This window comes from Mastigoproctus giganteus, chromosome 8 (assembly GCF_048544385.1).
Source record: "Mastigoproctus giganteus isolate SK-2022 chromosome 8, ASM4854438v1, whole genome shotgun sequence".
In the NCBI taxonomy this organism is placed as follows: domain Eukaryota; kingdom Metazoa; phylum Arthropoda; class Arachnida; order Uropygi; family Thelyphonidae; genus Mastigoproctus; species Mastigoproctus giganteus.
Window position 1 is genome coordinate 175,301,118 of NC_143582.1, and position 25,762 is coordinate 175,326,879.

At 39.7% G+C, this 25,762-nt stretch overlaps 1 protein-coding gene across 2 annotated transcripts in view; it reads left to right on the plus strand.

Annotated features, from left to right (window-relative positions):
• The window catches only part of LOC150082024 (transmembrane protein 272-like), a 105,586-nt gene that overhangs the window by 73,982 nt on the left and 5,842 nt on the right, over positions 1-25,762 (plus strand). For both annotated transcript variants that reach the window (XM_090379912.1, XM_090379913.1), the window contains exon 4: positions 20,165-20,224. In XM_090379912.1, coding sequence (XP_090236038.1) covers positions 20,165-20,224 — 60 coding nt within the window. The remainder of the gene's footprint in view (positions 1-20,164; positions 20,225-25,762) is intronic.

The following is a 25,762-nucleotide window of genomic DNA, read 5'->3' on the forward strand; positions in this document are numbered from 1 at the left end:
TTCACCATTCATTCAATTTTTCTTGATCAAATTCCTCAAGAAACCATGATATAGGTAAGAAGTGGAAATTGAGTATATTTCTAGACACACTAGAGAAACGCTGTCAATTTCCTAGTTTTCTATAGCGAATATAAGTTTCTACTAGGACGGGATTCCAATTGGAGAATTATACGAAACGAAAAGCTGGTCAAGGTAAATAATGTAAAATATCAAGGTAAATAATGTCTCTCGACAAAGTGTTTTATGACTTTGTCAAAACAATTAGATTTGTCAGACAAACCTTCCCTTCACGAACCTCTGCTATAATTCATTAAGAATAACGGACATTCCTGTCGAAATGGTCCTATATTGTATTCTTACCACAGGCTATTATCCTGACGTGAGAGGCAGTTTTATAAAATGGAGGAAACTGGGTAAGGTCGGTATGATCCTTCATTGGTTCTACAGCTGGCTAAAAGATAGGAGACAGAGCGTAGTCAAAAATGGAAATTCCTCACGGTAAACCGGTGTACCAAGTGGAGTCACTCAGGAATCGGTGTTCAGGCCGCTTTTGTTTCTTATCTCCGTTAAACACTTTAATGAGGGAATGCAGGAGAAGCCTGATAATTTTAAGGCAGGAAGTGTGGTTAACCACCAGAACCAGTCCATTTTGCTTCAAAGTGATTCAATACAAAAATGTTATAGGCGTTAGGAATCAGTAAGAGATGAATTTTTTTTTCCATACAGTGTAAACTAGATTAGGAAGAGATATCCTATATATGATATATAGGACCTTCGAAAGTTGGGGAAAAAAAAGGATATCATTATCCTTTATATCAAGTCGACAGCTAGACCACATTTAGAATATTTTATTCAGGTCTGGAGGCTACAATTGAAGTAAGATACAGAACTTCTAAAAACGACTCAAAGAAGAGCAACAAGCTTGATAAGGGGTGCTAATCGATATCTATACGAATAACGGTATAGAAGCTGGGGACTACAAAGCTTGGTAAATAGATATTTAAGGGAATACTGATAGAGACATATTTGGTCTTAAAGGTACGTTATCTCTAGAAGAAAGAAGTATATTTTCAAATCAGAAGTAGAAGAGAGAAAGAACTAGGGACACAAAACAGGTAATAACAGCAGCCTGGATCTCATGAAGTTTACTTTCGGGCAATTTCATTTTATTAAACTTAATCTCACTAACAAAATTATTAACTGATTTAAAACTTTATTTAAACTGCTAAAATGAATCTTTACCTGATGTTTACTTTTAGCTATCTGTTGACTACTTCAGTATCTATTAGGAATATAATTACTAAAGACTAAATATTAATTAATAAGTAAGAAATGTGTAATCAAATTAGATTAAACATTTCTTACTTATTAATGAAATCACTATAATGAAATCACCATAATTTACCAGTTCTGCTGTTCTTTACAGTCACTGAAGAAGTGGTACAGGAAGTACCACGAGAAGTCTGAAACACCACACCCACATAAGTTGAAGTGCTCATTATTTCATCAATTTTCATTTCTTAATAAACCTGCGCACCATGCCACTAACAGAATATTTACGATCCAGTGCTGTTTTGATTATGAAATATAGAATTCTTATAAATAAAGCATATTCAATAAAGTATTAAATATTTTTATGAAATATTTCTATACATATTATCCTTTTTATCTTTTTTAATATTATCTTTTTTTATCCTTTATTTTCATTGGTATCTTTTTTATCCTTTTTTTTTAAATATTATCCTTTTTTAATACCACTCGTAATATTAAAATTACCCACAATTTTCTGATATTGCATATTTCGGTTCACGTAGCCATTTTGACAAAAATGTAATCATTAACTGTATTCAGGGTTAAAGTGGGCCGGACCCGGTCAACTAAGGCCTGACGTAGCCCAGTGGTCAGGAACCAGAGTGCATAGCACGCGTTCCTTGAGTGGACCGGGGTTCAAGCCCGTGACTACTAAATACGATAAATATTTGTATTGACGGTTTATTGTAAACTCTACTGACTTGGTTGTCGTGCCGGAGTATAAACAGAAAATTTATTATTTAAAAGCGTATATTACTGCACTCTCTCACTAACGACTCATCTACCACAGGCCTGAAATTTGGATACACGATTTATAAATATCACTTACCTGGTTAAATAACCTCGTACTCAGACATTAAGAAGAAGACAACTCATATAATCTAAAACAGGGATCTTCACCCTTTTCAACAACGAGGAAAAGTTACATCGCCCTTGGAGGGCTACTTATAAAAACAAGAAGCAAATACAGTAACTGAAACACAAGAAACATATTATTAGTGCAATAGAAATACCAAATTTAATTAAATACTTAAAATAAATGTTTATATTTAATATAACACTTTTGACTGTATATTTTCAGAGAAATTTTGTAGTCTGGAATGCATTTGGAAACCACAACTCTTGACAGTTATTTAAATTATTATCACAGATACAGCTGCTCTGCTTAGTTTTAAAAACATCTATGAAGAGGCAGCCTTAAGGATATGCGACTATGTAAAGTTACAAAACGCCTTTTTACATAACAGTGACAAAGTATTTTGGATTGGTTGGTCGTTTGGCCATTTCTTAACGCATCGAATTCTTCGATCATAGTGCGATGGTTTGTACAAGTGTATGTGTGTTCAAGGATCAATTTGCATGTTGTGCAGCTGAAAAACTTAGAATATCTGACGGTGACAATCGTACTTCCTTCACCTGAGATCAGCTAACCATCGCCACCACACAAGTCTTTAAGAAATCCTCTAGTCTCCATAGGATTTAACCCCAAACTCGTTTACTCGAGTAACTCGGGTGAACCCACTACATTGTTATGGAGGGCAATATTTTAAATCGTTCAACAATTTTCTAATCATTAAGCTTCGTACGCATTTTAGTGAGTAGTGATGGCTTTTCTTGAAGACTACTTCAAATTATCCGGGAAACTGATAAAAATGACTAATGTGATATACACTTCAGCTCAGCCCCGGACTATCGGTTTAACTGAAGGCATTCGCCCCACACTCTCTCCTTTCTGTTTCTAAATGCATATTTTCGACTGAATTTGGAAGCCACCCCCATGCTAAAAATCTAAAATCGATACTTAAGTACAGGCAAATTAAATGAGTTTCTGTGGGCTGACTGAGATAAAACTACTCATGGAGGAGAGTTTGTTTGTTTGTTTTTTTAGGAGCCCAGGTCATTCCCTGACCTTTCCGCATCCTCCGTATTTGGTGGGCACGGGCTCGAACCCCAGTCTAATCAAGAAGCGTGTGCTGCGCACTGCTGCTCCTGCCCACCTGGCTACGGAGGCGCTTATGGAGGAGGGGGCGGGGGACATAATAGCACAGGAACGTACCTTATGACCACATGGAAATAACGTGATCGGCTAAGACGCAAAGATACGATAATACGATACCTCCAGTTTTAAAACATTGCAGCATTGATTCAGCCAGCATTATGCAATCAATTTTTAGAGAACTCGTGTAGTTCAGGGCGAAGTCTTTAGCCTAAGAGGGGAATACAAAACTTATCAAAACGATTAAATGTCATCGATCGTTCACAGCATGGTTTAATCTTTCGTGCGTCCGATATCGACTGGAGAGGAAAGGTGAATGTCCGAGAAATATATAGCTTATTTATAAACAAAATGAAAAGCACTAATGACAAACGTAATGTCCTTTCGAAATAAAGATATTGATATAAACAGTTACATATATATATATAAAACTGGTCATACCAATTCAGTAACAATAATGGTGATTAACCATACTGGTGAAAGAGCATTATCAAATTAAAACGAGCATAGTACAGGCGTGAAATAAGTTTGTGTGTGGGTGGCAGATCGACTACTTTGTCCATAGCATGCCAACAGTTCATATAGTGTCGTAGTTTCATATGATCTTTAATATGCGGAGATGGGGAAAACCCCTGTTGCCGTTTGACACTATGATCTTTAATATGTGCAAGTATTATGTCTGTGCGTTCATAGACCTATCCGCATGATCTGAGGGCTGATAAACCTAAACAATTCAAGGGGAGATACCCTGCTCCTATAGGGTTTTAACTAATTATATAGATAGGATTTTTAACTAATTTTGTTAGTAACTTAGTTATTGTTTTATTAATTATTATTAGTTTAACTTAGCTGTTATTTTATTAGTTATTATTTTAACTTCGTATTAACTAAGGGTTTTGCAGTTAAAAGGCACCGGGGTCTACCTCGTTTATTGTTAGGTTAAGGATATTTGTCATGTGGGCCAGCCCTTTCTTGTCTTATTTAAGCAGAAAAATTTGTAGTTTACATTGGAATTAAACTAAATATTACCATTTAGATTTTTACGATTTCTAAATTTAAATTTGGTCTAATCAACAGATGTTTTCTCAATGGAAAAGTTGTACCTGTTCTCGGTTCCTCTAAAAAAAGTCAACGGTTTACTTCTGAAACGAAAGCAAGCCGATTTTATTTCAATAAAAAAAAAAATTAAATTAAATAGAGCAACAGTTGCAGCGAGAGGACAAGTAACACAAAATGACTTTCTATAGCTGGCTGTTGCACATAGCAAAACAAGCATATTAAGGCGTGAACACAAACATAACAACAGTTGTGTGCATAGTTTTCTTTCTTTATTTATTTATTATTATTTTTCAAATAAAGCTCCTTTACGTTCATTTCTGAAGCAAATCGATGACTAAAACAAGGAAAAGTAACAACCACAACCTTCTCACAGAAAAAAACAGCTGGTGGAGGGAACGTAGGATCTAAACCGTAATACCTGGTCCAATTTTAACATAAATTCAAAAGTTTCGCCCCAGATGAGAAAAAATGGTCCTTACACATAACCTAAACCTAAAAATAAGTAAGACATTTAATACCGTATTTAATTGAAATACCCAGTGCCATTTAATTAAAATTCCGTATATGTATGTATGTTATTTAATTTATTACTGCACCTATAAGAGTATGTAACTCTATGTATTAGCATAAACAGGTCTTCCTACTTTTCTCTTTTGGTTTTTCATCTACAACTGCTAAAATCTGATAATATAAAATCTTGAGAATGAAATTGCAACAATTCTAAGCTGGTGCTATTATGACTACAGAAACTTTGGTGCTTCCACTGGTCATATCAAGTAGACCAGCCATTCTGTGTCTCCCAGGGGGGCGGGAGCCATAGGGCCTTCCCGGGGGGGCACAGACTGAAAACTGTAATAAGGGGAGGACATGGAAACTGAACGGATTAAACATTTTTAGAGGGAGGAAAAGGTCTTTGCTGCTAGGGTAATATTTTCCTTCTCCCAATTTTAGGTAGGGGGCACTTTGGGACACCATCGTTTCCTCTGTCTTTCTTAACGAGCATGGAGAAAAACTCGTTGGTGCTTAGGCGGACATATTTTATCTAGCAGATATGTTTGACAATCTTAATTCATTAAACAAAACCTTAACAGCGGTAAACACAGTAACCTCACAGGTAGTAAGGAAGACATGGTTTCTTTCCTTAAAAAGCTTAAAGTCTATTGGAACAATATCGGAGGGGATTTTTACAATTTCCAAACCGATCGGGAATTTTTACAATTTCCAAACCTGTACATAATCGCAGAGGCACTGAAGGACGATGACATTACTGTTCATGTGAAACATCTAAAGCAAATACACACAGATCTGCAGAAAAGATTTAATGACCTGTTACACCTCAATATCCCATATTGGATTTTAGATCCATTTGAGAAACAACCCGATGTTGAGGCAGAAATCCAATATTATTCGCCATAAGTTCAATCAATTTAAAAAAGAATTTTAGGTCAAGAGTGATCTGCCGAATAGATTCCCAAAACTATGGGAAAAGGCCCAAATATTTTTCATTGCCTTTTCCTCAACGTATTTGGTTAAATGCGGATTCAGCAAGGTTTTCCTTGACAAAATCGAGGAACAGACTTACAACATATCACAAGAGGTGACCTTCGACTATCACTATCCAATTTGGAGCCAGACATCAAAAAACTTGTACAGGAACATCAAGCTCAAGGAGCTCATTAAAATTTTCATTTAATAAAAATCTTTTTTAATTTTTTGTAATACGTATGTTCGTGTTTTCTTCTTTTCTACATGTTCAATAAAAATGATTTCCTATTTGTCTGTTTGTATTGGAAACACTTACAAGCCACAGCAAACATATCCATTAAATTTTCGGTAAAAAATAAAATATTCACGGATAATATTAATGACTTCTTGCTTCTTATTAGTTAACTTTTCAAAATTCTTGAACAGAACTTCCTTGATTTTTATGCAAAACTTGTTTCGATTAAAACCTTAAAACCTTATCACGAAGTGATTACATCAATAATCTTTAAAAAAAAAAAAAAAAAAACTGGAACGTATTGTAGTCCGTAGGAGAGAAGTACGGAAGAAACTTACCAACCAAACTTGACTGCTTCACAGAGGGGGGGGGGGCATAGAATTTGAGAAGACCCCTGAGGGGGGCATGGCCAAAAAAAGGTTAAGAATGGTTGAAGTAGACTACCATAAACTGTCTACACTGCACCAGGTCTTTGGTATTCCAGTTGATACGACTTTCTTTTTCTTTCAATCCGGTCGGACAGATTGGAATACGGCGCAAGCTGAAAACACCGAAAAAAAAAAAAAAAAAAAGTTCTGTTCTGTTTACACTCCGGCACGATCACATAAATTACAGGAGTTCATAGCAAATTATTTTGACAATGAACACAATCATTAACCACATTTAGCACTCACGTGAACTCGAAATTACGGTCAACTCAAACCCGTCTACTGCTAGACACGCACTTGGCCACTCGGCTACATCACGCCAAAAAATGCTCTGTTTATACTAAGGCAATATCGCCAATCATTTTGAACATGAATATTATCATAAATCTTATTTAGTTACTGAGGATTGAACCATGTTCAACTCAAGCAAATATGTGACTGCACTCCTAAGTTGAACACTAGGTAAGTCAAGCCAACTCACAGGATGGGAGGAGCGAATCTCTAATCCCGTCTCCTGAAATCAGCTAACTACAGCCCCGATTAAAGAGGCCTTTAAGAATTTACCGACCTCAGACAAAATTCGAACCAGATTTCTCCAATCAAGTGTTGCGACGAAATTATTATACTGTGAGGGAGACGTTTAGTATGTGATCTACACTAAGTGACCACTTTATTAAGTACATCTGTCTAATAGAGAGGCCTCCGTAGCCGAGTGGTCAAGAGCGGGAGTGCAGTAGCACACGCCCCTTGAGTAGACCGGGGTTCAAGCCCCTAACTGCTAAATACGGCCAATCTGCCAATCCGCACTGGACCAGCGTGGCAGATTATGGTCCATTTCCCTCAACAAGAATTATTGAGGAGGCTTCCATCCTGCAGTGGGTTGATAATGGCTGCAGTTTACCTTTTTTGTCTAATAGCCAGTGTCCCTCCCTCTTTAATCCTCAGAACACCCTGGATTTCTTTGCATGGGCTCAACGAGTGTCGAAAGCGTGTCACAGGGATGTTGGTCCACATTAACTGAATTGCGTCAAACGGATGAGTTCGGATCTCTTCGCCTAAGAGCACGTTTCCATCTCATTCCACAGATATTAAACTGGACTGTAATCTGATGAATAGGGAGGCCATGAGTAGTGTGTGTGTGTGTGTGTGTGTGTTAAGCGCCAAAGCAACTAAGACAATCAGGCGACAGTACATTGTGTCTGTAAACTGCTTTATTTTGTGGTTGATTTGTCTGTTTCCCGGACAAAAAAAAACGCCCAAGTTTCCAATAGAAAAACCAAGCAACCTTCGCCTGAGACAGACTAACTCAGCGACGTAGTGAAAAAAGCTCACAAAAATTCCTCGATTTACTGATGGGATTCGAACCTGGGCGTTTTCCATCCAGTGTGGGGAAGCCAGTAATTATATACACTAGCTCGCATGTTCCTGGAGCCAATTCTGTACAATTCTATCCTTGTGAGATAGTGAATTATCCTACTGAAAGAACTCATCGTACTCTAGCCATTAAAGGATGCGTCTGATGAGAAACGATTCCCAGATAACCCGTGGCATTCAAATGTTGCTCCACTGGTATTAAGAGACCCAAGCTGCACCACGAAACACTTCCCCTACTATTACACCGCCACCAACACCGTTGGTATGTAGTTTTTTGGTACCACTCTTGTTTACCACTAAAGTGTGGTAAACAAGATACCACTTAAACCAGGTACCACTCAAACAAGAGTGGTACCTGGTTCGGATGTTGGCTGCGATACCCATTCCGTAAAAAGGTAAAAGTTGCGCGTTCTGAGATGCCTCTGTTTCACTCTTCGTACTGGATTATTATTTGACTGACTGTGACCTTTCTATCCGGAGGACACGTGATGCTAGCTACTCTACAGAGATATATCACTGTTTCCAGAGTTATTTCTCCAACAGGAAAATGACCATCATCAAAAAAATGCAGTTTCACAGCGTTTCCAGACCCGTCACCAGGGGTTGCCCCCAAGTTTCGATTGTTGGCCCATTAGCATGGAACGTGGTCCTTGATGAGTGGATGGCTCGCTCATTCCCTAATATTGCCATGTCCTGTTATTAAGTCTCTGGGAAGGTATTTGAATTCTGGTTTGGCAGGTTCTGGGGCTTTAACCACTCGGCCACCCTGGCAGATGACCTGGTCATTGTTGTGGATGGACCTTCAAGAGCGGCCTTGGTAACTACTGCCAACATCTTAAAGGAGCTTCTGACCTGGGCCTGCACTCACAACTTACATTTTCTTCAAACAAATGTTGCACATTAATGCTGGAAGGTAAGCTACAAGTGCACAGATCTCCCACGATTCGCTTCCAAGACAATTTTCTCCAAAACTACCACTCTGTCAAACATATTGGCATTATCTTGGATAACAAGCTCATCTTCATGCCACATGTCCAGCACCCCAGAGAAAAATTGAAGACGTACACTACTCTTCTTGACAGAATTACAAGAAGATATTGGGGTTTGAAGGGCAAAGCTCTTCACTTGATGTATAACGCTATTTCCATCGTTATTGTCACGTATGGGGCGGCGATTTGGTTCCACCACACAGATAAAACACCTGTGGCTAAACAACTTCTTTACATGCAGAGAACTATCCTTCAACTTTTCATAGCGTGTTAGACAACTGCCACCGTCGAACTTCAAGTCCTTACGGGGAAAGTCCCCACTGACCTCGACGTTCCCTATTGCGGGCTCTCTCATGCTGTTAAACACAATCGAACTGCAGAGTTCTTCACTATCAGAACCAAGACAGGCACCAATAACCGTCACGAGAACAAACGTATCTCGGAGGCTCTTGTCAGCCGTGGCAGAACAGGTGGACCGCTAGCCCATAAGGTGAAATTTCCAGAAAATGTTTTCCCCAACGCGACTATCATGAATAAGATAACCACTTCATAGCTGAATCCAAACCTACAGACAGCTTTTCTTCTCGTGGAGCCTTTAACAGTAAATTGTGGAATCTCGGAACCCAGGAAGATGCGCTCTGTTCTACTAGCGATGAGTAAACTTGGCAACACGTCATGAACATTTGTCTAATCTATCTTGACCTTAGACTTAACCTACTGCAAGCGCTAGGTATCACAACATTTCAGCTTGAACATCAGCTTATCGCATTCAAAGAATGCCTTCCAAGCCTTTACCTCCTACGCTAAAGCTATCTTCCAACGCCACACCTTTCAAAGGCAAAGACTACGTCCACCGTGAACGCAACTACTTTGGACGCTTAGCGCCTGCTTGCACTACTCCGGGTGCAGTATTCCACCTGCAGCCCATGCATCTTATCACAGGCTCTTGTGCTCTCACCACCGTCTCTTGGCTTTGCTTCTAACAAGAAGCACAGGAGACCAATCCGAGTGGCCCGGATTGGTCTATTGTGCCTGGCACCCCTGATGCTTTGCTCTGCCGGTGCTCGTGCCATACACCTCTGCTGTCCTGACCTCTGTGCTAACGGTATACTGCCCTCTGTGAGTTTTCCGCTCCGCTCAGGTCCCTTGGGCCCTTCCTGTGTAGGTGTTGGATGATCGCCTGCAAACATTATAGCTTTCTCTAAACACTATGGCTTTTTACTTTATTGGCATCCTATCTCACCCTTCTTCACGGTTCCCACCTACTTCAGAGTCACTCTCCGCACTCTCCAGGGGATGCTTTCTCTGTCATCATTCTCAACTCTCGTGGGCAGCACAGTTGATACGATCGCCGTCTTCCCAACACTGGGTGGACAAGACCTGAGTTCGTGCCCCGTTGATGATGTGAGGAATTTTTATGGCTCTTTTTCACAACGTGTCTGGGTTAGTCGGTCTCAGGTAAGGCATGATTTTTACTCGCGGAAACTCGCGTTTTTCGTCCAGTAAACAGAAAATCGACCTCAGACACATGGAATTTACAGACAATAAACACGGAGCAATATGGCTTTAGTCAGTGGTGCTCCTAAAACCCTACTACAACAACAGCATCATCCCAACCCCACTTTTCTCTCTCCAATATATGTTTTATCATTCTGTTTAGGCCGGCTCTGCTCTGGACAAGAGCAGAGCCAGTCTCGTAAATGTCCCGCTTCTGTCCTGGCTCAGCTCCTCGTGCGGTGGACAGATGCTGGGAGGTGCATTCCTTGGTGACTGCGCTAACATATTGCGCTTCCCAGTAACTAAGTGGCCACATAAACAACACAAACAACATGCCAACATACAACTCGCGGTACCCAACACAAGTCACTCGTCTGGCTTTGCAGTCTTGCAGCTCCACAGTTCCACTAAAGAAAACCACTGGCACCGCGTTACAAACCCACTGTATCCACTATGACGGTAACTTTTCTCCTAACCTGCAGTCTCATCAGATGCGAGAGGCCTGTCTTAGGGTGAGTACTTCTTGGTATGCGATGGGGTAAAGTTTTGCACTGGTCAACTGCTTTCTATGTGTTCATAGCCAGTGAGAAGCTTCACATGCATGTCGCTGCTGGTTTCCGGTAAGCGGCTACCTGCGTTCTATGCGTAAGAACCCTTACGTTTGCCTCAAGCATCAGCGAGCTTCTTGCAACCACAGGTTTGCCTGTGGCCGCATTTTATTTGTTTACTGAACGAAACAAAGGGTTGTAGTTTCCGAGACACTCACGATAGCAGATCTTGTGCTGAAGAAATTCGTCATACCTTTCATCTAGCCCTTTTTCGCGCTGAACTGCATACACAGAATATCTGTCCACCTCGTTATACGCATGGCAATGGCACGAATACGTGATGCTAGAGGAACACTCCGTTTCATGAAAAGAATAGGCTTACCTAAATAAAACAGCCACCCAATGTATACAAATTTATTCTGTGGTTCACTTGACTTGTATTAAATGGTGTCTGGATCGAAGGGGCAACAGGAGACAACAACAGAGATGGGATAAAGTAATGATTGAAGCTTTTATTAAAAAAGGGAAAAATATATTTAGAAAAAATATAACGACATATTATAATAAAAGCTGAACTGATCACAACAAAAATAATAAAAATGCAATTATTTTTGAAAACTGATCAGTTGAATTTCTCACAAGTTTGAGATATTCAACTGATCAATTTAAGAAGCTTATTAAGGTTAAACTACACTTCACATTAGTTAAATGTATATTATAAACTAAGTAATTGTTTATCCGAAACTGGATTAAGTGATAAGGGCAATCCCTCACGATGACAGTATTCTAATTCCGGTATTATCTATCTGTACATTAAAAAAGTTCTCCTCCTAGTGATATTTATTCGAGCCAATGGGAGATTACGTGACTACAAATGCAATTAATTATTGACAACTGCCTCCATAACGCTCACTAACCTCGTGCATCTGATTCTCTGTCTAACATTTGATGTTCCATTGTAACCTTTTTTGTATAGTAATGAATATTGTATATTTGTAAATATTGTAGTTTAGTATTTTGTAAATTTTTGTAAATATTGTAGTTTAGTATTTTGTAAATATTTTAAATATTTGTATAGTTTCAAAATATTTTAGTCCTGCTCTTTCGGATTCAACAATATTCCTCATATATTATATAGAACCCGAAGCAAAAGGCCTTTTCTCTAAATATAAATAGATAAATATATAAATAAATAAATATATATATATATATATATATATATATAGATAGATAAATATATAAATTAAATAAATATAAATAGATAATAGATAAATATAACCCCATAAAAAACCATCTCTGGTTCTTTTAATCCATTATACACGTCACTGCAGTGATAAATATTTTAGTAACTAAATCTGTAGTGGTTGTATATCCCATCTGGTTTGGCAAACATGTATCAATTCATTATAGCATCTCACTTTTTCTTTTTTAATATCAGCTTCAGTGTTAATAGTAATTCCAAAAATTTCTGCTGGTATGTTTCCGAATACAATAACGTAACCCGGTAAAAGCCACCATCAAGAGGCATAGTACCTGCTGCCAGATACTTCGATGAAAGCGAGGAAGACGGCGATAATTGACAGGTTGTTGTTGTTGTTATTTTGGTTTTTAGGAACATTAGCAACTAAGGCCACATTGCTCCGGGGATATGCGGTGGTCATTCCCTGACCTTTCCGCATCCTCCGTATTTGGTGGTCACGGGCTTGAACCCCGGTCTAATCAAGAAGCGTGTGTTACGCACTGCTGCTCCTGCCCACCTGGCTACGGAGGCGGCCCGAATAATAATTGACAGGTGAAGGCACCTCCCTTTTCTGACTGTTTTGTGTCGTCGAGGAGGGGGGCTTAGCTTAGGTAGAGTGTTTATCCCTCCATCTGGCTGTTTTAAAATGGGAAAACGAGTTCCCGATTTAAAAACAGCGGCAAATTTGGTGAAAAACACCCTAGGCATATCAACCTAGGACAGTGGGCAGGGAAAGCAGAGGTGTCTGCCAATCACTGCTTTGTTCCTGCCCGTTTGTCGAAATATGGGAGTCACAACTTGTCAATCACGGCTTTCCCACTGTTTTGCTTGCCGACACGTTGTAGGGTGTACACCGTTCTGGCTTTTACCGTGATATTTATTCGACCTTGAGAATGCCGCGTACTACAAATGCACAGGTAAATAATTACATAGCTCATTTCCTGATTAGATATTGACCAGTGCGTTTCGACAGGTGTGTCTTTTACGTAGAAAAGATTTGACTTACTCCGTATACCTCTACATTTTACGTAGAAAGGGTGCGCGGGAGTGGGCGAGTCCCCTAGTTATTATTATTATTATTTATTAAAATAGGAATAATATAATATAAGACCCGGATCGAATTAAAATGATATAATAAAATAAAATACACTGGTTGTACAATAAAAGCAATAAGATAAAATAAAAATAAAATATACAGAATGGCAATTACACTATACGGAATAAAAGCGATAAAAATAACCGTAGCTTTCAAAGGCGACTGCCTCCTTTATCAACAGTAAGGCTGAACTTGTCAGGGTACATCCTTAAAAAAAGTGCAAGATCACAGTTAGCAGCACGTGTTACCGTAGGAGTATGGGCCGTATCGTCCACACGTGCACTGAAACAGGAAATGGCTCGGGAGCCTGCCAGGCGGAACCGTTCACCCCATCCCAGAATTACGGTTTCAAAGACGGGATGAATACGGATTCTCCTGTATCTATTAATGGTGTAAAGTGTAAAGTGTGTTTGGGGTCAAACGGCACCAGGGGTTCCCCCCATCTCCGCGTAGTTTACATTGTCGTGTGATACAGTACGCTGTAAAGGCCAGAGATTTAAAAGTGTATGGATATTGTACATGATTAGTGTTGTGTACCGTTGTTCTTCTGGCCATTTAGCCGCCAGGCCTCTGCTGAGGTAATGGTGTTATGCTCAGAAGAGCAAATCCGCAAACTCTCGAACCATTTACGGTTCAAAAATCCGTGCGAACGGTCGACTATAACGGCATCGCCAGGTAAAATTTAGTGGTGGTTCTCCTCCCAAAAATATGCGGCCACAGCAGATTTCTCCTAATCTGCGGCCTTTATTGCGTTAATATGCAACCCCATACGATGTTTGAAACGGCGTTTTGTCTCACCAACGTAGCACTCCCCAAAATCCGGGTATTTAATCTCATATATGACCCCACTTGTACCTTCCATGGTTACGAGATCTTTAACTTTTGACACGACTGTGTGCAAGCTTCACCACGGTAGTTGCCACAGCGTGTCTGACAAGCACGTAATACTCGAGCGATTCGCTCGGTTAAGCCCGGATAGTAGGGGATGTACGCGGTTGCAATGGGTGCGAACGGCTTAATTCGTCCGTGTTCCGCTTCCCGAACATATTTATTCAAGATCTTCTGGGAGTACCTGCATTTCCTGAGATTTGCTGTGACACGTTTAATCTCCTTTCTATCCTCGAAGGGGCTACAGTGGAATCCAGCTCTATCCAACAAGACCCTAATAACACTATTCTTGTGATTGTTGGCTTGTGCCGCGTTATTGCGTTATAATGCGTATATTTCCCCCAGCACATGGGTTTTCCATATACACTCGTTTTTATTCTGAGGTCATCTCTATACACCAACACATCAAGAAAGGGGAGTGTACCATCCATTTCCACCTCAGAGGTAAACTGAATAAAAGGTGTAAAGCTATTAAGAAAACTGAGAACCTCATCCTCTCTCCCCTCCTTACAATGGCGAACGTATCGTCAACGTTTCGTTTCCATGCACGCATGGGGAAAACAGACCCATCAAACATCTTAAGAGTCGAGCTCCTACATGGCTAGGCTTGCCATAACAGCACTACTGACACCTTAAGGGATAGGACTCCCTTGGGCATAAAAGATATTTGTAGTGGGGTAAAACTATGTCTCTCCAGTACTACCATGTTATTTCAAAACACTATGTTCATGGCATAGCGATGGGCTCTCCAATTAGTGCTGCTCCAGATCCGGTTTCAGTGCACACGTGGAAGATACGGCCCATGCTCCTACGGTAACACGTGCTGTGAGCTGTGATCCTACACTTATTTAAGGACGTACGATGACAAGTTAAGTCTTACTGTTGATAAAGGAGACAATCGCCTCTGAAAGCAACGGTTGTTTTCATCGCTTTTATTCCGTATAGTGTAACTGCTATTCTTTATATATTTTTTTATTTTATCCTATTGCTTTTATTTTACAATCAGTGTATTTTATATTATCATTTTATTTTATCATTTTAATTTGATCCGGTCTTATCTCTCTATACGTTTCCCCCTAATGATATTTATTCGACCGAATGGGAGAAGAGGGCGCGGGGAAATTACATCACTACAAATTCGCAGGTAAATAATTACATATGTCATTTCTTGATTAGATTTCGACCAGTGCATTATAATGTTAGTGTATTAGTATAATATTATTATACAAATAATAACACTATACAATAAAAAAACTACAAATATTTACAATCATACCTCTACTATATCGGGACGATGGGTCCCTTCATCAACTAACGTTAATATACAAATAAGTTATAACGGAATATCAAATAATGCCCGGCATGGTCATGTATTAGACAAGTGAAGCACGTGCACGAGGCTGGTGAACATTAAATGGAAGGAACATTAAATGAGACACTTGCTGTTGACAATCTAGAGCACGTACGTGGGCCACGCATGCCAACATTCATTGCATTTAGACAAATGCCTCCATAATGTTCACCAACCTCTTGCACGTGCTTCATGTCTAATACATGACCACGATCGGCATCATTTGATGTTCCATTTTAATGTCAGCTGATGAAGGGACCTGATATAGTTTGTATATTTGAAATAGTTTGGTATTTTGTAAATATTTTAAATACATATTTGTATAGTTTGTAAATATTTTAGTCTTGCTCTTTCAGATGTAACAATATTCCTCTTGCATAATGAAACCTGAAGCAAAAGGCCTTTTCCTAAGTGACCTATGTATATGCAGATAAATAATTACATAGTGATATTTATCCGACCTTGGGAAGGCCGCGTGGTGGGGTTGGGTAGCCAATAAGAGAAGAGGGATTCAGGTCACGTGCTACAAGTGGGTGGGGGGAACGTTCACTACAAATGCACAGGTAAATAATTACATAGGTCATTTCCTGCTTAGATATCGATCAGTGCGTTTCGACAGGTGTGTCTTTTACATAGAAAAGATTTCACTTACTCCGTCATACCTCTACATTTTACATAGAAAAGCGTGCGCGGGGGTTGGCGAGGAAAGCGAGCAGTGGGCGAAGCCCCATAGTACTATATTATTCTCATTTTAATAAAGTTTCAGTTATATGGTTGGTGTATTATTGCAGTTATTATGTATCAGAACATTTCCAACCCCAGAGGCCTATTTGAAGAATAGATTAAGAAACTGAAATAAAATTAATTATTTGGGTGATAGTTTAACCAGCATAAAGAGTCATTTAAGTAAAGTAAAAATTAAAAAAAAATAAAAAACTATAGGAAATTTAATGCCATAACTAGTATAACCACAAAAACATCGAAAAGTTTATCATCGAAAACCTAGACACCGTCCTTGGTACTGTGCATAGATTAAGGGCTGAGAAGAGAATATACTTACTGACATTCAATTGTCATGCATAAATTGTCATTTTCGGAAAATACATGTGAAGGAAAATTGTACTAGACTAGAGGACACATGAGGAAGAGGAAGGAGAAAAGTTCGTTCCATGAACATGGAATGAGTATCTACCGTATTTATCAGTATCGATACTGATAGATACTCATCTTTTGACAAATTAGATGGAAAAATTTTTGGTGAAACTATAGCGGTTGTTCTTGATATTTCTGACGCTTTTCAATGTGTTTGGCGTAAAGCATTCTTGTTTTCACAGAAATAATGCACTCCTCGCCTAAGACCAACTCAACCACGTTGTGAAAAAGGCCCATTAGAAAGGTCTAAACAAACTCCCACCTTATACTGCCTACTGTTTTTTGTAATTGGACATTCAGTGTTCTCTCGGAACGCTCACTGGGAGTGACGGCAGAAGGCACTGTCTTCTAAATTCTGGTCTAATGCTGGCCTTCTCCAAAGTTCAGTTCTTTCCCCCATTCTTTTTATGTTGTATACTAATGAGCACCCTCCAGCCATAGGTGTGCTGATGATAACACACATTCCACCTTCTAGTTTTAGGAACCTTGCCCTACACAAACAACCTCAACGTCTCGAATATACCTACCAGTTTCTTAAATGTTGATCTCCACATAATTCTTCAAGGGGGTCGAAGAAAGTTTAGTTAACTTCAGCCGTTCTAAAACTCAGTCCTGTCTTATCACTCGCTAAAAACGTATGCTGCTCCTATGTTGACACTCAAATTTCTAGACATGATTACCGACTTCTAATCTCTCTCTTTGCATAAGCACATCATAAATTATTGTCTCTGCATCACACTGAGCGTTCTCTTACAAAGTCTCTCTCTCTCTCTCTCTCTCTCTCTCTCTCTCTCTCTCTCTCTATATATATATATATATATATATATATATATAAACAAATTTTCGGACTGCCGATGGGCTTAAGCCTTAGTGGCCTTATAGCAGAAATTTATTTGACTAATATTGAGCATATACACTTAACATTGTTTCTCCCCCGATCACATATTACGCGAGGTATCTGAACGATGTTCTTATTATCACTGATGATAATACCACTAATGACGTTTTACAGACATTTAATAATGTCCACACGAGGTTGCATTTTACACTGCAAAAAGGAACATGGAGGTAAAATCTCTTTAATTTCTTAAATTTTACACTCGCACGGGACGCTAACAAAATACAATTCAATAGTTATGGCAAACCGACCAATACCAGTTATGTTTCTCCACTATAACAGTTAACATCCGTTCGCGTATAAGAGATCTATCATACTTAACCTATTCCTCAACGCCTATAAATATTCCACTACACAGGCCGCTTTACATTTACTTAGAGATTGAAGAATTAACCAACAGGTTTTTGAACAGAGGTTACCTTCTCACTGCTATTAACCGAATAAAATTACAGGCAAAGGAAAAGTCAGAAAATACCATATTTAGCAATAAAATTAATAAAAAAATACTTTATTTCCATACCATACATCGAACAGTGGCATAAGCAACTTAGTAGACTGTTTAGGAACACGGAATTTAAAATGGTAGCAAAACCTATGCAAAAATTACACTCCATACTAAGAAATCGTACTGTCCTTTCTTCCTTTTCTGTATAAATAAAAGACCTTGTATATAACATTTCGTGTGGCGATTGTGACTCCACTTACCGAGGGTCGACCCAATTTACTCCAAACTTGAGATTGAAGCAACATGCTGCGTCAGTTCGTGCTTCACGCGCTATGGCATCAGAATTGGCTTTTCATGCAATAAATGAAAATCATACATTCCTATTTAATAAATAAAAATTATAAACACCCAGCATAACTAACTTCCTTGAGTGGACCGGGGTTCAAGCCCGTGACTACTAAATACGATAAATATTTGTATTGACGATTTATTGTAAACTCTACTGACTTGGTTGTCGTGCCGGAGTATAAACAGAAAATTTATTTATTTATTTAAGTATACTAAGTTATTAATCGCGGAAGCCTTGGAAATGAAGTTGATGGTAATTCTATCAACATTCGACATCCCTTCCTCATTTCCGATTCATGGTCGTTTACACCCATGCGCGAGCACAAATAATCTCCTATTAATATCTTAACACACACACACACACACACACACACACACTCCTCGCGTCATTTTCCAACGTGTGAACAAGACGTTTGTCCGCTTAAGGAAAGGAAATCATTAGAAAAAATAGTTTCATTTCCCCATCGAGTTATATCATTGTCCAGATCTTATGTTTTAATGAATTTGACACAATGTCTTCTATCACTCAGAGTTTCGTGGGGGTTTGATATGTTTGGAGTCGGGTGAGGTCTCCATCTGCGATCCCTGGGCTGTCGAATCATTAATGAGCAATGAGTGGAAGAATTGCCGACCGGGCTAGCCGGGTAGGTAAAGTGCCTGCCTGGCAACCCAAAGGTCGCGGATTCGATTCCCGCCTCGCGCTGGATATCACGATGGTGCCGAACCAACCGGTTGGTTGGATATCCCGGCCACGATACACGAAGGAAGCAAGAAAAAACTGGTTCCTTCGTGTATTGATCACATCATGCGAAATAAATAAATAAATAAAGTGGAAGAATTCATTAAAATTATTTTAAGTCGTTTTTAGTCAGTTATATTTGGAGAGTGTCGTATCGAAGGTATCCTATGAAGCTGAATGAGGTAATCTCTTATATTTTTTAAACTAAAGTTTTTCTTAAATTGGGTTTTCATTCATAATTCTACAGGTAGTCAAAAATTGTTTTTAAATGTGATACAATCCAAAATAATCCATGATAATACGAAAGAACGAAAGATAAACTTTAAAAATTTGCACTCCGTTTAACTGGAAGCTGTGCAGATCTCATTATAATAAAGAAATAAATATTCTGTTTATACCCCAAGGAAAACACACGGTCAAAGGAGTTCACAATGTAGAGAGAATACAAGAAAACAGCACCTTAGTTAGGTGGTCACGTGTATTTATGTGCCCACACGTCTGACCACTCGGCTTCATACACACACACACACGCGCGCAAATGATTAAAAATTTAAATTGAAAAAGATGGCTGCAGAATAAATAGATGTGGAAATTTGCATTCAGAAGAGAGTGATTGTTGGAGCAAACTTCCTCCTACTGTTATGGAATTGTGTAACTTAAACAAATATAACGATACAGTGGTTGTTGAGTGACTCACGAGAACACAATTCGCGAGAATTTTGCCCATTTTTTTGGTTGAAGATTAATGACTAAAACTTTCTCTGCCTTTCTAAATATAGACCTAGGTTTTACTTGAGTTCTTTTTGAAGAAATAGTTCAAGTTATAAACGGAAAGGACAAATTTTCGTTGACACTCAGTTATTAAACACCGCGCATAATCTAACGAATCTTTCTCCACATGGGCCCACAGAGCTATAGCTGCTTATCTTTTTTATTCATTTATTTCACGAAAGTATCTTTCTGTATTGAAGTTTGTTTCTGCAACATCAGACTATTAATATTTATTAGTTATTATGTTTAGTATTTACTCATGTTTCTCCTCCATCTTTGCGAAATTGCTACTTAACTTATTTTTATCTTTGCAGTGGTGTGTGCAATATTCATAGCTGTTTCCATCGCAATTCCAATAGCTATGATCATCATAGGTAAGTATTAATGTAATATGGATTCACTCTTAGTCATTATAAATTGTTAAGAAATTCAACGCAAAATATTTTGAGAAAAATAATCTTTCGCATTTTTATAAGAGGAAATCTTCTGCTGAGGAAAAGACATCGTTCTGCTGATATTGTGATTTTGTTTTAAAATTGGCAAATACCATCTGCAGGAATGTAAATCAAAAAAAAAAAAAAAATTTTTTAAAAATTGAACTTCCACTGCTTTCTTTTTCCAAAAAAATATTTCGTATTGTTAAATCTTCTTACGTTTAATATACTTTTATAAATACGAATGCAGTATTTAAGAAAATAAATATACGTTTCTGTCACATTTGCAAGTTTTTCTTGTAAATGTGACAGAAACGTATATTGCGGATGATATATTCTAGGCGTCAGTTATCCGAGAAATTATTTCCAATCCATCTCGGATAACCACGAGTCTACTGTACTTTATTTGTTCATTATTATTAATTTTATTATTATCATCTGTTTATTCACCTTAGGTTCACCCCCTGAACAGCCAGTGGGCTAGGAGGGTGTAAAAAAATATATATCTTTTTTATATACAGCATACAATTTAATACAAATTTTCCATATTTAAAATGACATTGTTTAGAAAAATTTACTTAATAGCAGTAACGATTAACTTTAAAATAAGATTGATATTAAATTAATATTATATATACAGGTTGTTCTACGTATTATTTCTTCTGTTATTACAATTGGCTTTTCTTTTACAATATATTTTTACATTTCTGATATATGTTTGTTTGTTATTTGGTTTTTAGGAGTATTAGCAACTATGGCCATATTGCTCCGGGATATGCGGTGGTCATTCCCTGACCTTTCCGCATCCTCCGTATTTGGTGGTGACGGGCTCGAACCCCGGTGGTAGATGACTTTCATCAACCGGTGAAATACCACCACTCTGCTTATTGGAGGCTTGAAGTGGTGAAACCCATGTTTAGTCTATAGAGCAAAGTTTCCGGCATACCCCTCCCCTCCCCCCATACTTCTCCTTCAACCCATGCACGGTACTAAGTACTATAGGTTTTGATACCTTTCGTGTTTGGGGTTTTCATAAAAAAAAAAAAAAAAAAAAATCGAGAAGCGTGTGCTACGCACTGCTGCTCCTTCCCACCTGGCTACGGAGGCGCCTAATTCTGATATAAATAAAGCTCAGATTTTATAGTAGTTCTGGTGGTTTGGTCCAAATTTTGTCCATAATTTGGCTTCTGTATGTTCTGTTTTCTCCAAACTTATTTGGATCTACGGAGGTGTAGAAGTGTAGAATCATGTTACACGGGAACATTCCCTTTAAGGAGTCCAGAGTAGTGAGCTTCATCCTAAGTGGACGTTTCCCGCTCTGGTGGTTTCTATTGCTTGCTTTTGGAAATAAGATAATATCTTTTATCGATGGGGCATCAATCTGACTGGTTAGCAGCTTAGAGAATGAGGACGGATTTTTTTTTTTTTTTTTTGAGAACAGGGGGGGTCATGCCTGGATTGACCAGAAGAATAGATCTGGAGATGGTGAACGGGTTCAATCCCAGACGGTTCAGCAACCGCAGAATCCAGGATTCCATCGTCAGTAATCTGTTATGCAGAGAGGCAGGTGCTGAGGACCAGATTTCAGATGCACATACCGATTAGCCAAAACATTATGACCAGCGGGTCGTTATGCAAATCGAAGCAACTGCAGGTGAACTACGGCGCGTGCGCAGGTCGGGACACGGTATAAAAAAACACCTGATACAGAGCTCCGTTAATCAGTGTTACTCTTGTTCTTCACATGGGAAAGGCAACGGACTTAAGTGAGTTTAACTAAGGTCAAATTGTAATGGCCAGACGACTGGGTCAGAGCATATCCGAAACAGCACGGCTGGTGGGATGCTCACGGTCAGCCGTGATTAGTACCTACCGAAAGTGGTCCGAGGAGGGGAAACCCACGAACCGCCGGCGAGGTGTTGGACGACCACGGCTCATCGATGCTCGAGGTGAGCGATGGCTCACCCGAATGGTACGTGGCAACAGAAGGGCGACTCGCCGGTAATTGGAATGCTGGTGACGGGAGTAATGTGTCACAACACACAATACATCGAACCCTGCTGAAAATGGGTCTGCGTAGCCGCAGGCCACTTCGAGTGCTCATGATAACCACAGTTCACCGGCGACAGCGCCTACAATGGCCATGCGAGCATCGAAACTGGACCTTGAGTGATTGGAAGAAGGTCGTCTGGTCCGATGAATCACGTTTCCTGTTGCACCATGTGGTGGCCAGGTACGTGTGTGTTGTTTACCTAGGGAAGTGATGGCGCCTGGATGCACCGTGGGATGAACACAAGCCGGTGGTGGCGGTGTCATGCCTTGGGCGATGTTCTGCTGGGTCCAGTCATCCACGTGCAGGGCACGCTTACGTCCACGTCTTCCCTATTGGCCCCATACTTCTGTCTTTCTTCCCTTCCCAGTCGTCAGCCTCCCTCTCTCTATCTTCACGCCAGCGATGCCCCCACACACCTAAATTTAAACACATCCAAAATATCTTCGCCCACGTTCCAGCCTATCAATTCAAGCGACATCAACCCTCACGATTTAAGCTGGTATGTGTATGCACGTTGTGTGTATATATGTGCGTGTGCGTATGTGTATGTATATACAAAGGGTACTAGGAAAGTTTTGAAATACAGCTTTGTTTATTTAATTTTTTTCAAAGTAATTTCCTCTACATTCAATACACCTCTCCATCCTCCGAAACCAATCTTTAAACCAGTTCTGCCAAGTTTCACTAGGGAGTAAAGCACACTTGTTGTCCCAAGCCCGTAGAAGGTCCTCATCACTGGAAAACCGCCTCCCTTTTAGCTTCATTTTCACATGCGGGAACAGTGCAAAGTCGCAGGGAGCAAGGTCTGGACTGTAGGGAGGGTGCTCGAGAAGTTTCAGTCCTGTCGTGGTCAAATATTCGGTGCAGGCTTTGGCGCGGTGAGCTGGAGCATTATCGTGATGGAGGTACCAGGTGTCCATTCTTGACTTTGGCCGCAGGTTCTTCATAGATCCAATGACTTTAGGCAGGCATTGTTCAGTATACCACTTAGCTGTGACTGTCTTCTGCGTGTCCAAAACGACACGTTCCACAATTCCACTCGATTTGAAAAATACAGCTATCATTTTCTTCTTTACAGATCGGGATTTTCTGACAATTACGGGTGTGTCGTCATCATCAAAGACCCAAACTTTGTTTTGAGCCTTGGTCGGCAGATCGTAATAGTACAGCCAAGGCTCGTCACCTGTCACAATGTTGTTCACATACCGAGATTGTCCCTTATCAAACTTTTTTAACATCTCCCGGCACCAAGTCACACGTCGTGTCATCTGCTCTTCAGTCAGTTGATGCGGCACCCAGAGAGAACAAAGTTTCTTCACTTGCAAATGATCTTGCAGAATCGAATGAATTGCTGGTGCATTTAGGCCCAAAGTATCCTCTATCTGTTGGTAGGTCACTCGCCTGTTTTTGTCAAGCATTTTCCTCACAGCAGTAACGTTTTCCTCCGTAACTGACATTCGTGGCCTTCCCGGCCTCTCAGAATCCTCCAGAGTGAAATTTCCCCTTTGGAATTCTCTATACCACCTGAATATCATTGTACGATGTGGACAATCATCATCTAGTGCAAGAGTCATTTCTTCTAAGCACTGGTCTATGGTTAAACCACGCACGAAATTATACCGCAAAACTGTCCTTATCTCATTTCGTGACCACGATGCCATCGCAAGCACTTTACACTCTCACTACTAATGAATAACTGAGCCCATCGACTTGGCGCGGCGGCTACTATGCACGTATGAACATGTCTCAACATGCAGCAACAAGCAGCTTCCTGTGATTCATTGTTGCGTCATATTGCAAAACTTTCCTAGTACCCTTTGTATATATATGTATAATACAATATAAGAATACTTTTTTTTTTTTTTAGGTCCTAGACACTGAAATCTCAGGAAGTTAGGTGGCAGGACCTGCCAGAGTAAAACTAAAACTACTGGGTTCCTGGTCTGCCTCCACGGGGCGAAGGTGGGGCAACGTTGGGCCTCAGCAGGGGTCCAGCGGCTAAACGACCAGATGAACAACGGTACACGACACTATACATTTCAAGATCCATACACTTTTAAATCTCTGGCCTCTACAGCGAACTGTATCACCACACAAAGTAAACTACGCGGAGATGGGGAAACCCCTGGTCCCGTCTGACACTAAATACGCCTTACACCTTACCTAAACATCATTGCTGACTAGGTACACCCTTTCATGGCAACGGTCTTCCCCTCTGGCAGTGCCGTCTTTCAGCAGAATAATGCACCATGCCACACCGCCCGGGTTGTTCGAGACTGGTTCGCGGAACATGAGGAAGACGTCCAGGTATCGCCCTAGCCTCCAAAATCCCCAGACATCAATCCCATCGAGCATCTGTGGTTTGGGTTGGAACAGCAACACCGATCTGCGGAGTCTCAACCACGGACCTTACAGGAGTTAAAGGATCTGCTGGTTACGTGTTGGTACCAGATACCACAAGACACATTTAGAAATCTTGTAGCGTCCATGCCTCGCCGGGTACGAGCTGTTTTGGCTGCACGTGGAGGACCAACATCACATTAGGTAGGTGGTCATAATGTTTTGGCTCATCGGTGTATAAAGGTATAGGAGTGAGACACCTATCAATGTACTGACAAATCAAATTGGTGTTGTGACAGCCTATGAGCTCCTGGCGGATAACCCAGAATGCAGCATAAGTCTTCTTCTTTGTCTTGGGGAAGTGACATTGAAATTTAAGTCTTCATCCCACGTTAGCCCAAGGTCAGCATGCGATGAAACTTTTGAATTGTCTCGCCATTAACTATAACTCGGATGTCACTCCTGAACTTCCTCTTCCTAATTGTCATCTAGGCTGACTTCGCATTGTTTAGTTGGAGTCTCGCTAGCTGTAAATAACCTAATACTTCTTGAATTTGATTGTAGGTTTGATTATTAATTTCTTGAATCTGTTTGGGGTCCTTTCAAATAATAAAAAAATTTAAATCATCGGCGAAGGAGCAGAAATTTGGATTTGCTGCAAGGAATGGTTCAAATAGAATTGCAAAGAGGGTGGTCGACATCACCACACCCTGAGGCATCCCCTCGTTGCATAGATAGCTTTTTGGTGGGATACATTTTCTATAATTAACTCTCTCCGCTGTAGTAAAGACTCCAGAATACTTACTATTTGGTCATTAGTCATTAAGCGCAAAAGAAAATGCTCGGTATCTCACAATTTAAGCTCAAACTTTACGTGGAACTTTGTAATTTTGATTTAGTGATATAGAATATCTCACATATGCTTTTCACACATTTTGATCGTTGTGTGTTTATATATTCCAGGCAATGGCCTTTAACAATATATTAAAGATTATTTATTTATTTAGTAAAAAGTATAGGTACCCCGCGGGTTAAGGAAATTCGAAATACACGTTTTCGTATGAATGTACGTCATTTGTGTTTTT